The sequence below is a fragment of the Pogona vitticeps genome, chromosome 4 (genome assembly GCF_051106095.1).
Source record: "Pogona vitticeps strain Pit_001003342236 chromosome 4, PviZW2.1, whole genome shotgun sequence".
Lineage (NCBI taxonomy): Eukaryota > Metazoa > Chordata > Lepidosauria > Squamata > Agamidae > Pogona > Pogona vitticeps.
The window spans coordinates 129,990,238-130,005,985 of record NC_135786.1 but is presented as its reverse complement, the minus strand read 5'-3'; the positions used below and the strand labels follow the sequence as shown (position 1 = coordinate 130,005,985).

The 15,748-nt window shown below is 38.7% G+C and overlaps 1 protein-coding gene across 6 annotated transcripts in view; it reads left to right on the top strand.

Annotated features, from left to right (window-relative positions):
* The window catches only part of LOC144583006 (protocadherin gamma-C5-like), a 268,787-nt gene that overhangs the window by 30,607 nt on the left and 222,432 nt on the right, over positions 1–15,748 (top strand). The window contains exon 1 of one of the 6 annotated variants that reach the window (XM_072998353.2): positions 140–1,772. The exons of 4 other annotated variants lie outside the window; for them this stretch is intronic. In XM_072998353.2, the coding sequence (XP_072854454.2) occupies positions 219–1,772 (1,554 nt within the window). In that variant the 5' untranslated portion in view covers positions 140–218. Of the gene's footprint in view, positions 1–139; positions 1,773–10,572; positions 14,995–15,748 lie in introns of those variants that run through there. One more of the 6 variants, XM_072998354.2, reaches the window with a different exon arrangement.

Genomic DNA, 15,748 nt, shown 5'->3' with positions numbered 1-15,748 from the left:
ATAAACCTTATTCTTTTGTTGTTTAAAAATCCATCCCTGGTCTGTGTGACTTATTATAGGGAATGGTTGGTGGCAGCTTAGTAACTGTGTGATAGATCCCAGTAGGTCTGGGTTTGTCACAGTCCACAGTGGCTACAGTAAGGGCCACAGATTTGGATGAAGGCATCAATGGAGAAATAAAATATTCTTTCAAAAAAATCACCAAGAAAGACTCCCAGATGTTTCTGTTAAACTCTACAACAGGAGAAATTATTCTTCTGGGAAACCTTGACTTTGAAGCTTCATCTTTATATGAATTTGAGGTGCAGGCCATGGACGGAGGTGGGCTGAGTGACCGTTCAGAAGTTAGGATCACAGTTACAGACCTGAATGACAATGCACCTGAATTAGCAACAACCTTCGTTGTCAGCTCTGTTCCCGAGGATTCACCAACAGGAACTGTTCTTGCCATTTTAAATGTACAAGACCAAGATTCGGGAGTCAATGGGAAGGTTAAGTGTTCGATTGCCAGCAACCTTCCTTTTCAACTGAAAAATACAATGGGTGATTTTTACACTTTGGTGACAGACAGAGCCCTTGACAGAGAACAAGCAGCTTCCTACAGTGTTACTATTACAGCAACAGATGAGGGGATTCCACCACTATCTACCTCTCAGGTTATTTCTCTCCAGGTGCTAGACACAAATGACAACCCTCCAGTCTTTACCAAGGGAGTTTATACCTCTTATCTTGTAGAAAACAATCCAAGAGGAGCCTCAGTCTTTTCCCTCCAAGCAAGTGATGCAGACTGGGAAGAGAATGCCAGAATCAGCTACTCCATCATTGACAATCAGATGGGTGACTCCTCTCTATCCTCCTACCTCTCCATTAACTCTGAGACTGGAGTCATCTATGCCTTGAGCTCTTTTGATTATGAAGAGATCAGAGAGATCAACTTCCAGGTGAAGGCCCAGGATGGAGGCTCCCCACCCCTCAGCTCCAATGTCTCTGTGACCCTCTTTATCCTGGATCAGAATGACAATGCGCCAGAAATCCTGTACCCTTCCCCTCCCACCGATGGCTCCACTGGGATAGAGCTGGCTCCTCACTCCTCAGAGCCTGGTTACCTGGTCACTAAGGTAGTGGCCGTGGATGCAGATTCTGGACAAAATGCTTGGCTCTCTTACCAGTTGATCAAGGCCACGGAACCCGGGTTGTTCACTGTGGGACTCCACACTGGAGAGATCAGGACAACTCGGTTCTTCTTGGAGAAGGACACCCTCAAGCAAAGCCTGGTGATTTTGGCGAAGGACAATGGGCAACCATCTCTTTCTGCCTCAGTGACGGTGACTGTGGTGCTGGCTGACAACATTCCTGAAATCCTCTCAGACCTGACTAGCGTCTCAGCTCCTTTAGATGCTCCCTCGGATCTCACCTTCTACCTGGTAGTTGCTGTGGCCTTTGTTTCCTGCCTGTTCTTCACTTTCCTCCTTGTTTTGCTCGCCTTGAAGTTGTACAGATGGAGAAATTCTCAGCTGCTTGAGTCAGGGAATATAAACTTTAGTGGTGTTCCAGTCTCGCAGTTCGTTGGGATTGACGGAGTCCGGGCTTTTCTTCACTCCTATTGCCATGAGATTTCCTTAACCACAGACTCAAGGAAAGGTCAGCTTAATGTTTCCAAACAAAACTTTTCAAGCAGTTTGACTAATCCACCTCCTTCTTGTGAGGCTATGGCCCCTATCCTATCTGGTGAGGATTTAAATTTTAATAATGAAGATCAAATAATAGCTGAGGTAAGTTAATTACTGTGGTCAAATTGAGTTCCCTTTGATCATATAATCTTGAGAGAAACTTCTCATCTGCCTTTCCTATAGAGTATATTTCAGGACAAAGAATTGTTTATTTTGGTGTCTATTTTAAGAGTTTTTAGCAGGCATAGGAACTGTTTGTTTTCCAGATGCTGTTAGAAGATAGTGTCCATCATCCCTCATCAGCATAGCCAAGGGTGATAAGAACTTAGTCCAAGATTTCTGGACAGTCTGGAATTTTATCTGTAAGATGGCTATCTGACTCTCATATTTTGTCTTTTTCCCACCTCTAAGTTGCCAAGATCAGAAACTTACTGTTGCTGGAGTGTATCATTTGAATATCATGTAAATATTGTTTTGGGTTTGTTTGTTTTTTTAACCTCACACAGAGATGATCCAGTTTAAATCAGTGCAGATTTTTGTTTCAATTATAAGAGTATGTTGGCTTTCCTATTGTTCTGGAAAGCCTGAGATTTTTCCTAGCTCTGATTTGATATGTGGAATGCTGTTTGGGATTCTGGAACATCTTATGGAGGTTGGAACTGTACAAATATTGAGGTCTGAAAGCCTGTGATTTTTGTTAGCTTGATTTTTTTCTTTGGATTGCGTGGAACTCTAGTAATAGAGGTTGAGAGACATAATACAGTGGTGCCTCGCTTGACGAGGATAATTCGTTCCATTGAAAATGCTGTTAAGGGAAATCCTTGTCAAGCGAAACGAAAAAGCCCATTGAAATGCATTGAAAACTGGTTCAATGCGTTCCAATGGGCTAAATACCTCAGCGTCCAGCGAAGATCCTAGGGACGGCCATTTTCGGTGCCTGTAAAGCGAGGAATCCATCCTAAAGCAAAGTGGGGAGCAATTTTGCACAGTGGGCAGCCATTTTAGAGCCACCGATCAGCTGTTTTAAAATCATTGTCTAGTGAAAAATCATTTCCCGAAGCAGGGAACCGATCATCGTTAAGTGAACGTTGCCTATCTAAACATCATTTTGCGATGTCTATTGCAATTGCAAAAACCTCATCGTAAAGCAGATTCGTCGTTTAACAAGGTAATCGTTAAGCGAGGCACTGCTAGGATTTCTTGAGAAGAAGGAACATTTTTGCCACAGTTGTATTTTAAACTGTTGGGCTAAACGCTGATTTACATACCATATTAGCTGTGTAAGGATGGGAAGAAGAAACTGGGGGAGGGTTTTGGTCACTGGCTTTGGTTGTTGGTTAAAACAGTGGAAACATTTGAAAGAGCATGTGGTATATTTGAGGGTTGGACATTCTGGTGAAGGATATAGTACTGTATAACTTATACAAAGTCCATTCAGAGACAGTAGGAGGAAAAACTGAGATATTGACATTGAAAAGATCGAAATGGCCTCCAAAAAACCAAAGCCCCAAATGCCCAGTCTCAAAGTCTGCGAAAACTAGTGGCACAAGCACCAGACAAAAAAATGGCAGACTACCATGCAAAATTTACTAACAGCAGGATTTTAAAAAGTAAATGAACATCTCAGCCAAATAGCAGATCAGATGAAAGAGATGACGTTAGAGATTTCAGATGCCAAACAACAGCTGAAAACAAAACAAAGACACAAGATCTTGAGGAAAAACATACAAATGCTAGAGTGAACCAAACTGAAGAAACATTAGAAGCAGTGCAGAAAAATCAAAAACAAAATGATGACATTAATAATACTAGAGATGGAGAGAGCATTGAAGATGCTTAGATATCAAAATGTGGCAAAAATTGAAGGGGAGGGTCTAGATATATTAATGAGTAAGGCTTTGGCTGCAGAAATAGGGATGGAAGCAGCCAACTTGCAACAATATATGGAGGCAACTTACAGGGTGAACTCAGCATACGCAAGAAGAAATAATCTCACCAAAGAAATCCACGTGAGATTTATGAAGAAATCTGTTAGAGACAATGTTTTAAGAGCCTCATAAGATAAGCAATTGATAATAGAAGGTAGGAAAATTAATGTCCTAAAACAAATTCCCTGGCAAATGAGGCAGAGAAGGAAGCAGTACTCCTCCCTTACATCTTTACTTCAACAAAATGGAATTTCACATAGATGGCTGACACCGGAAGATTTATTCTTTCAAATTGATACACAGAGATACACTATTGCTTCACTGATAAAAGTGCAAGACTTTATGGAAAAAATGAGAAGAAACTGACAAAAGAGGGAGAAAGAAAGAAGGAGGGGAAATCAGAAGAAAGACCTCAAGAAAAATCAGACCACTCATCACAGTCAGAATCAGACAAAGAGCCAGAAAAACAGGAAGTAGCTGAGCCAAGACATACCAGAGGTATGATGAGGAAAAAACAGGAAGTTAGTAACCAACAACAAGATGACTAAAAAAAAAATGAAGATCTTTTCAGTCAATATAAATGGCCTGAACTCATCTCAAAAACGGAAAAAGACATTTCTACAACTGCAGAAACAGAAATCTGATGTAATTTGCATACAAGAAACCCATATGAAAAGAGCAGATCAGAAAAAGTTGGAATATTCAAGGTTAGGAAAATTGTTTGCAGCTTTGGACATAAGTAAAAAGAAGAAAGGCATGGCTATGTACATAAAGAAAGAACTGGAACCAAAACTAATTTTTGCCTCAGACAACGGAAGGATATTAATGGTGGAAATCCAAACAGAATCAACGAAAATGCTAATTATTAATATATATGTTCCATATGGAAATCAAGATAATTTCTTTGAACAATTACAACAAACTAACAAAGATTATGATCACTATTGTGTGATAGGAGATTTTAATGCTGTTTTTGACAAAGAACTAGACACAAAATCAGATAAAATAACCAAAAAGAGAGGAACAATCTCAAGAAAATTTCTACAATTGGTGGAAGAAGTAAATATCAGGACATGTTACCCAAAGACAAAAGACTATACTTTTTACTTTAACTGACATAAATTGTGGTCAAGAATTGATGCATATTGGATCTCAAAATGCCCAATGAAAGAATTAGAGCAAATAGATATTTTTCCTAACACATTTGCAGACCACAATTCCAATTCATTATAACTGGGTAGTAAATCAAGAGAATTTAATTGGAAGCTCAATACTTCACATTTAAAAAATGAGGAGTTTATCAAGCAAATAAAAGACATGGATGTCTTCAAACAGAACATGAGGCCAGAAGCAAGTTTGGGAAGTTTGGGAAGCAAGTAAGGCATTTTTAGAGGAGCAACCATAAGATTTGCATCAAAACAAAAAAGAGAAAGAAAAAATATAAGATTTTGGAAAATAGATTAGCCTCAGATGAACTATAGCTGAAGCAAAATCCATCAAATACAGAACTGAAAGAGAAGATAAAGTTAGTACAACACCAGATAAATATATTGCTCAGTGAGGAAACTGCAAAGAAGCTTAAATCTGCAGAGCAAAATCTTTTTGAAAATGCAAATAAGCCAGGGAGATTGTTAGCATATAAATTAAGGAAAGGGAAAGCAATAATACAAACACTGAAAGATGAAACAGGGACTGAGAAATTTAAACAAGAAGAAATAAAAAAGATTGTTGAGGACTTCTACCAAAATTCATACAATAAAAAAGAAGTAGACAAAAAAATCTCAGAAAGAATATGTACTGAAATACAATCAAATGAAACTGACTAAAGATTAAATGCAGTCCTTAAATGAGCCTTTAACATATGCAGTAATTATAGAAGCCCACAAAAAGCAAAAAAAAGGGAGATCACCAGGCCCAGATGGTCTTCCAGCCGAATAGTACAAAGAATTAGAAAATGTATTCCTTGAACCAAATAAGAAACTCTTGGAATTTGTTGAAGAAAAGGGAGAATTGCCACCAGCATGATCCGAAGCGATCATCTCTCTCATAAATAAGGAAAATACGGAGGGTAAAGAAATCAAAAACTACAGACCAATCTCATTACTAAACATGGATTACAAAATATATGCAACCATGTTGGCAACTAGATTGAAAAGAATCTTAATACAGATAATACATCAAGACCAATCAGGCTTCCTTCCAAAAAGGCAGATGAAAAATAAGGATAATCTTAAATACTTTGGAATACTATGAAGCTCACCTGGAAAAGCAAATGGCTATGATATTCTTGGATGCAGAGAAAGCTTTTGATAATCTGAATCGGAATTTTATGCTACACTAATTGGAAGTGCTACAAGGTGGGGAAAGATTTTTTAAAAATTAATTAAAGCAATCTATACCCAGCAAAAGGCAAAAGTTAGAATCAATGGAGAGCTGATGAAAGACATACAAATACAGAAAGGTACAAGACAGAGTGCCCACTCTCTCCATTACTATTCATTCTTACTCTAGAAATATTACCTAAGCAAATTAGAGATAAAAAGGAAATAAAAAGACTGAAAGTAAGAGGTCACACTTTTAAGCTCCAAGCTTTTGCAGATGATCTAGTTATTATATTGGAGGATTCAATAAACTCAATTGAAGACCTGATGGAGATGCTGATGAATTTTGGTGATATGGCAGGAATGAAAATAAACAAAAAGAAAACAATGAGAGATCAAGAACAACATAAATTAATAGAAAGGACTAACTTTCAAGAAGAGAAGAGAATCAAATACTTAGGGATCCAAATCACAAAGAAAATGAGTACATTATTCAAAGACAATTATATGAAGTTGATCAAAGAGATACAGATTAGCTTGAAGAGATGGGACAAATTACAGCTATCATTGATGGGAAGAATAGCAACCATCAAAATGAATGTTCTACCTATAATTTTATTTTTATTTCAGACAATTGCCATAATATTAAGACAGTCATTTTTTCAAGAACTTAACAAGATAATCATGAGATTTGTGTAGCAAGGTAAAAAAAACCCCAAGAATTAAAATCAAAGCAATGCAAGATGCCAAACAAAGAGCAGGTTTGGGTCTCCCAGATTGGGTATTGTATTATAGAGCATGTGTATTAGTCTGGATAAAAGAATGGATAACTTTAGATAATGATAGTTGAAAGGACATGATTTACAGTTAGGTTGGCATGCTTTTCTATGGTATAAAAAGGTAAAGAGCAGAAAAGTTTCAACTTGCATATGATAAGAAGAGCCCTACTAGGGACTTGGAAAAAGATCATCCAGCAGATTTACCAAAAAGCATCAGGCTGGGTATCACCCATAGAGGCTTTTAGATAGGAGCCTCGTGGCACAGTGGTTAAAACGCTGTACTGCAGCTAAAAAACTGTGCTCACGACCTGGGGTTCAAATCCCAGGTAGCCGGCTCAAGGTTGACTCAGCCTTCCATCCTTCCGAGGTCGGTAAAGTGAGTACTCAGCTTGCTGGGGGGGGGGGCAATGTGTAGCCTGCATAATTAAAAATTGTAAACCGCCCGGAGAGCGCTTGTAGCGCTATGGGGCGGTATATAAGTCCAATAAATAAATAAATAAATAAATAAATAAATAAATAAATAAATAAATAAATAAATAAATAAATAAATAAATAAATAAATAAATAAATAAATAACCTCATTACAGAAGCAAAACTTTTAAGATATCAAGATCTATTTAAAATGATTGTGAGTTAACGTCCAAAGAAGAGTTAGAAACACAAAACATACATCTAGACTGGTGGTCCAGAGCACAAGTGGAATCTAGGTATAGTAAAGATAGAGGGCTTTTGCACAGAACAAACGATAGTCGATAAACTTCTGCTGGGCTCAAAGCATAAAGTTATTAAGAAAATGTATGATTATTTGCTGGAAATTAAAATGCAAGATGAGATGGTAAAATAATGTATAATTATGTGGGCACAAAATATTGGACATAATATTGATCAATGGTTGCAAATATGGAAAAATAACATAAAGCTCACAAAATTGGTAACATATATAAGATGATTTATAGGTGGCATATGACTCCAAAAAAGTGTTAAAGATTTATACAGAGGTGTCAAATGTTTGTTGGAAGTGTGAAGCACAAGAGGGAAGCTTTTACCATATGTGGTGGACTTGTAGAGTAGTGAAACAATATTGGATAGTAGTACATACTCTGTTACAAAAAATACTGCTTTGTAATGTTCCAGTAACCCAAAAATTGTTTTTACTGAGCATTATACCAGATAATATAGATAAGACAAAGAACTACCTAGTTATATATATAGTCACTGCAGCCAGAATTTTTTATGCTAAGAATTGGAAGGAACCGGACATACAAAAACAAGAACTCATTGAGAAGATATGGGAAGTGGCAGAAATGGATATTCTATCAGAAATGTTGAAAGACTGTCCAATACAAAAGGCAACTGAACGATGGGATTTATTATATAAATGGCTTGAGTCACCAGAGAGTGCTCGAATAACATAGAATTAAACTAAGATATAACTGTAAGTTGAAACCTGGAGCGCAATCAAATTGTAGAAAGAGGAAAAGTTGACTTGATATTGCAACATGAACAAACAGATTGGATGACAGTACATTTTGTGTTCCCCTTCCACCTCTTTTCCCCCATATCGCCCTCTACCTTTTGTACTGCTTACCTTATGCCTAGCTGTTAAAACTTTTTTAAAAATTACAAAATTAAAAAGACCAAGAGAGAATTTCTCTTCCTCATAAGACAAGAAGGAAAAATTGTGATTCCTTGTCCTCATGTGCAAGGAGAAGACAAGGGAGATGTTTACATCCCCAAAACCATTCCTTTGCTAGCTATTGATATATCTGCAATATTGATGTGTATAGTATATTATTTCTGGTGAAGGGAACCATGTGTTCCTTGGTTTAATGTAGATGTATAGAGACTGAGAGCTACTGCAGTAAAATGGATAGAATGTCAGACTAGGTCTCAGGAGACCTAGGTTCAAGTCTCTGTTTGGGCATGAAAACTCACTGCAGGGTAGCACTGGTAAAATCACCCCTTCAATAGCTCGTGGACCACAGAAACTCTATTAGGATTATCATAAATCAGAAACAATTTGAGAACACACAACATTGATAACAATTTGATAATACACAAGATAGATGGAGAGGGGTTTATAAGAGTTCATGGAATAGAGTTCATGCTTTCCATGCAAAGGTTCCCCAGTTCAGTCCTCATCATCCTCCAGCTAAGGATACTTCCTCTTGTAGAGCTAAGAAGAACCCTTACATTAGAGACTGGACAGATGCTGGTGATTAGAATTACAGAACAGTAGGGACTAGGTAGGCAAACAGTCTGTTCAGGGACAGCTTCTTGTGTTCACAGAATGAGTTCTTTTGATTAAAACAATTTAAAATGCTGATAAAAGTCATTTGGGTACAGTATTTGGATAGATGTTTTGATAGTATGAAGCTATTATTAATCTCCAGCATGCAGAATAATGGTGATATATTAAACATTCCATTGGGTATTCTCCTCTAATCTGAAATACAAAACTCATTGTGGGGGTGGAGCCCATGGAGTCAGGATAAACCCTTTCCCTGCCTTTTCCCTCAGCCATCATTCAGGGGGCTGGGATGACTCCCCCCCTTTTTTTTTTTTTTGCTAAATAAAGTAAATGGCATATTGAAATGGCAGTGTGGTTTTAGAATTTTGCCTTATCATTTAGGGAAGTATTAAAGAAAATAAGACAAAAATAAAGGAGGGTGTTTCTCCACACTCCCATTTAATGTCATGGCCCACCTAATATGTCACACGGTTGTCTGTTAACGCCACTCACAGTGCCATTTGGTTGTGGGCTAATCATCTTCACAACCTACACAAGCAATTAAGGATTGCAGTGAATCATACCAAAATGAATACATGCTGTACCACTGTACGAGAAAAGTGTGCAGCTGGTCTTAAAGGGACACAATGAATTTATCTAAGTGGAAACATGTATGGATGTCATCATTTGGTCCTATCCAAAGGCTGCCAACAGCAATCCATATACTGATCTATATGCAAGTGTGGACGACCTCAGAGTCAAGCTAGAAGTCGGTGAATCGACTTTACTGGATACCCAGTTCATTCTTGGAAATGCCAAAGATGCAGATGTTGGAACAAATGCCATCCAGAATTACCATCTGGCTCCCAAGTTGTAGTTCACCCTAGACACAAAAATGGGATGGGAAATATTGCAATCTAATGTTGTGAAACCCACAGAACAGAGAAAAGGAATATGCCCTCCAATTGTTCATCACAGCTTTGAGTGGGGGAGTACCAATAAGAACTGTAAATGCTCAAGTGTGGATTCATATCACAGTTGCTAATGGCAACCCACCAGTTTTCACTCAGGCATTTTGTAAGTTAAATTTGAATGAGAACACACTTCAGGTTGAAGTCTCTGGTATAGATACAGGTTCAAATTCTGAGATCAACGAGATGCCAGTATCACAGAGAATGATTACAGTACGACCCCTGTAATCGCAGGTGATCAGTTTCAGCCACTCAACCCCTGCTGCAGATGGCTGAAAAGCACAGATTGTAGCGAACACTACTATTATATCTAATGCTATATATAGCATGGTCTCTGGCTCACTCTAAGTAGAAATATATATATGGGGGGTTTCTTTTAATATTTTGAATATTTTCAGACTTTGGATAAGTGAATCAGGTTCTACTGTACTAGATGTTCAGGCTGAATCCCAGAAATAGCACAATTGCAGTTAAGGAGATTTTGGAGAGAAAAGAAACTATGTAATACAGATAAAGGACGGAGATGGACTAGAAACGCAATGCAAGGTAGATATAGAAAATATTGATCTGAATGGTAATTCTCCAAATACTTGTTTCTATAATGACCCTAGTTCCTAAAGACACTTCATTTGTCATAGTCATTGCACTGATTGACATTTGTGGTAAAGGGTTAGGCATTAATGGACAAGTAACCTCTGAGCACTAGGACAATTTATTTACATATTCATTAATTTATTATTTCAATGTGTATACTGCCCCATTAGTGTGAACATTCTCTGGGCAGTTCACTACATGCCAAATCACATTAAAATCAACAATTCAAAATTACAATATACAATAAATACAATAAAATAAGTAATATTCTTCCACTAGTGGTTGTTGTGGGTTTTTTGGGCTCTTTGGCCGTGTTCTGAAGGTTATTCTTCCTAACGTTTCACCAGTCTCTGTGGCCATCATCTTGAAGATGCCAGCCACAGAGACTGCTGAAACGTTAGGAAGAACAACCTTCAGAATATGGCCAAATAAGCCGAAAAACCCACAACAACCATTAGATCCCGGCCATGAAAGCCTTCGCGAATACATTCTTCCACTAGCATTACAACCCACATTTAAATAGAATTAAATGAATATGAAATAAATTTGGACATCTCAGGTCAATGTTTAAAAGCATTAATAAAAGGCAGCTTTAAATAATTATGTTTTTAAACATTTCCTAAAAACAGAGAGAGATGGCACCCAATAAACCTTGGCTGGATGCTTGTTCCAGAGGGAAGGGGTCATGATTAAGAATACTTGGTTCCTGGTGTTAGCTTTTTTTGGCCTCCTTAGATGTCATCAGTTTTAACATCAACGACTGCAAGGAGTGGGTGGATTCTCTGTTTTGTGGGAGAGATGTTGTGACTGGTGTTGAGATACTAAACCATTAAGAATTTCATAGGTCATGATCAGAACCTTGAATTGGTCATGGAAATTAACAGGGAGCCAATGAAGATATGCCAAGACTGGAAATATGTGTTCCTATCTGCTGTTAGCTGTTATTAACTGCTGAATCCACTGAACTCTGTGGAAATTGTTTTTGAGTATACATGTTTAGGTTCATATTGCAGGGTATACACCACAGATGTTCAGAGGCAGTCCATATTGTATTCAGTTTCGGCTAACTGGTCTGGGAAAACTTCAAATAAGGATTTGAGGGTCTGTTGCGCCCTTTGAAGTTTACAGCATATGTAAAATTATCAGGCAGGGACACCATTTCAGAGATCTGTGAGTCGACCAGGTTAAAGATCTAATGTATGGTGGAATACAGAGTTAAATCAGAGAACTAATGGCACATAATACTTTAAAAACAGAGCAAAAAAAAAATTAAAAACTAAATCCAATCCAACTTCAACAACTCTTACTAACTGACCTTCCACTCTGAGCCTCAGTTCCCTACTGCATTATGGGGTTGCTGATAAAAGGCAGTTGTGAACATATCAGAGAAATATTGTAAAAATTACTGAAGTGTAATGTGTAAAGAACTTGAACACTTGAAATCTTCATATATTGGCCAAGCAATTTTAGTAGTAGTAACAGTAGCAGCAGTATTTTCACTCAGTGGCTCTACACCATATGACTCAAAAATTATATTCACAAGGAAGAACATGGATATTGTGTTAATTTATTTGCACATGTATTATTATTTCATTAATAATAATGGTATTGATTTTGTCAGTGGTCCAAGTAAGAGCAGAATAAAACAGACAATTTTGCAGGACTGAATTTACTTTTCTTTCTCACCTGTGCTACTTGACGTAAATGCTGCATTTTTCTAATATGAAGAGCATTAGAAAAAAGTTTTTGAAATTCACTAATAAGCCAATAATTTAGAATGAGACTTTGGAGCTGGCAGGCTTTAATCTCTGCTTCGCTGACAGAATTCCTATTTGTTTTGATGGAAGAACTGTACTCTGACACTGAGACTCTAGATGTCGCTATTCACCAACATGCTACAAAAGCACACAAGGATCCGGCTTACAGAAGCCTGGCTGTTCTACGGAAAAATCAGAATCGGATGCTCACCAAATGAGCTTTGCCTGAGCTTTGTCTGCCTCTGGTAACCCTGGTTAAAAAGAAGAAGAGGCTTCTCACCAACAAAACAGAACTAGATGAGTCTTTTCATATATATAAAATGGGAGCATTTCTGAGACTGGGAAGTTGGAAAGATCAAGCTTTATTCATCTTTCTGTTGCTAACTGTTTGGGAGGCTGTTGCTGGACAAATCCACTATTCCATTGCAGAGGAAATGCAGAAAGGTTCTTCAGTCGGAAATATTGCCAAGGCTCTGGGACTCAGTGTAAGGGATCTTTCTGACCAAGGTGTGCGCATTCTCTCTGCTCATGATAAAATTCAGTATTTTCATCTGAATCTCAACACTGGACATCTACAGACCAGGGAACGAATAGACAGAGAAAAGATCTGCAGTGGAGCTGGTAAGTGCCTGCTAAATTTCCAGATTATAATGGACAGTAAAATGAAGCTTTATGGAGTTGAAGTAGAAATTAGAGATATAAATGATAATGCTCCCTACTTTCCACAAGGGGAACAGACATGGAAAATCAGTGAGGCATCTACAGTGGGGTCTCGATTTCCTCTTCCTGAAGCTCAGGACCCAGATGTGGGCATGAATTCAGTACAGAGCTACCATCTAACAGGGAGTGAATATTTTTCTCTGGATGTTCAAATGGGAGCAAATGGCGTCAAGCATGCTGACCTGGTATTGGAAAAATCACTAGATAGAGAGGAGAAATCAGTTTATGACCTAATCCTAACAGCTACCGATGGAGGTGATCCAGTTCAGTCTGGCAATGTGCAAATTCAAGTCATTGTCCTAGATGCAAATGACAATGCTCCAGTTTTCAGCCAACCTGTCTATGAAGTGGAAGTCAAAGAGAATCTCCCCAAAGGATCCACAGTGTGCATAGTAAGTGCCATTGATCTGGATGAAGGGATCAATGGAGAGGTAAAATACTCCTTCAGAAAAATTGAAGAAGCCGCTTCCCAGATCTTTCTCTTAGATTCTACTACAGGAGAAATATCACTGGTAAGACATCTTGATTACGAGGAATCGCCTTCATATGAGTTTGAGGTACAAGCAGAGGATGGGGGAGGCCTCTTTGACAGATCCAAAGTACTGGTTAGCATTACTGATGTGAATGATAATGCACCCCAGGTGGAAGTAGCTTCTCAAATCAACTCAATTCCTGAGGATTCACCACCGGGAACAGTTATTGCAATTCTGAGAGCACATGATAAAGATTCTGGAATAAATGGGGAAGTCACGTATTCCATTGGAACCCAAATCCCTTTCCAAGTGCAAAAGATTGTTGATGATTTTTACAATTTAGTGACAACCAAAGTCCTAGACAGAGAACAGGTGGCAGCCTACAACATCACTGTCACAGTCATGGATCAGGGGACCCCCCCATTTTCTACAACTACTCTTATTCCACTCCAGATTTTAGACATAAATGATAATCCTCCCCACTTCCTACAAGAAGTCCATATTTCTTACATAATGGAAAATAACCCAAGAGGGGCCTCGATATTCTCACTGAAGGCAGATGATCCAGATTGGGGAGAAAACTCCAGAATAACATATTCCATAGCTGAAAGATACAGCAGAGATTCCCTCATTTCCTCCTATCTATCTATTAATTCAGAGACTGGGGTTGTCTATGCCTTGAACTCCTTTGATTACGAAGAGATCAGGGAAATTAACTTCCAGGTGAAGGCCCAGGATGGAGGCTCCCCACCCCTCAGCTCCAATGTCTCTGTGACCCTCTTCATCCTGGATCAGAATGACAATGCGCCAGAAATCCTGTACCCCTCTGTTCCCACAGATGGCTCCACTGGGATAGAGCTGGCCTCTCGCTCCTCAGAGCCTGGTTACCTGGTGACTAAAGTGGTGGCCGTGGATGCAGATTCTGGCCAAAATGCTTGGCTCTCTTACCAGTTAACCAAGGCCACGGAACCAGGGCTGTTCACTGTGGGGCTCCACACTGGAGAGATCAGGACAGCTCGGTTCTTCTTGGAGAAGGACACCCTCAAGCAAAGCCTGGTGATTTTGGTCAAGGACAATGGGCAACCATCTCTTTCTGCCTCAGTGACGGTGACTGTGGTGCTGGCTGACAACATTCCTGAAATCCTCTCAGACCTGAGCAGCATCTCATCCCCCATAGATCCCCCATCAGATCTCACCTTTTACTTGGTGGTTGCTGTAGCTTTTGTCTCCTGCCTGTTCTTTACCTTCCTCCTTGTTTTGCTGGGACTGAAGCTGCACAGATGGAGAAATGCTCAGCTTCTTGAGTCTGGGAGTTTGAATTTTAGTGGTGTTCCTGTGTCACAGTTTGTAGGAATTGATGGAGTCCGGGCCTTTCTTCACTCTTATTGCCATGAGGTTTCTCTGACTAGAAATTCTAAGAAAGACCATTGCAATTATCCAGAGGGCAATTATACAGATTCATCAATCATTGAGCAGTCCTGTGAAATAAATGATCCTATCTTCTTCCCTTGTGATCTTAATAGTGATAATATGAATTCAGCCATGCTTCAGGTAAGTCTTGTATGATTTTATATAATTAAAAGAAGAATTGCAAAGTCTTAGCTGTATTTAGTGATAGTAATCTAGGCAAATACACTTCGATTTGCAGTCACCCATACAAACATAAAAAGAAAAAGTTGGGTGTCATGACATTATGTATTCAACAGTGTTGGTTATTTCTGAGCCTGGATACACTATTACTTTTTGTTTTACATGATTTTTCAGTGATCATAATGGTAGTGACTTTATTCTCTGCCTTCCTGAGTGCATCCAAAACATTTGAGCCTGGTGTACTATCTGTTTAATTAGGTACAGGCATATTAATATATGGATTTGATTTGATTTATTAGATCAAGTGAGAACATATTAGATTTCAGGAGACCAAGACTTGATATTGCATGAAAAAGCCCGGTGCTGATTCCATAGCCTTGATGTTTCTATAATGTATGTTTTCAGAAAGACTCATAGATTTACTTCCACATATTTTTTTTCAGGGTGGGATGCTGAGACAACTGCAGCGATACAGTTACTAATAGCAAATGCCACTGACATCAGTGGCCCATTTACCAAAATTCAAGACACGTTGGATGGTGGAGAGCTACTTAATTGATGAGGGGAACTGAGGGTGATTAAGGCTGGAGTAGCAATTGGGGGGACAAAGCACTGGGCAGAGGGAGCAGGAGGTATGAGGAAAGGCGGGTCAATGTGAGCTGACTAAAAATATTCATCATGAAAGGTGAGGAGGTAGGCAGATGGAAACAAAAAG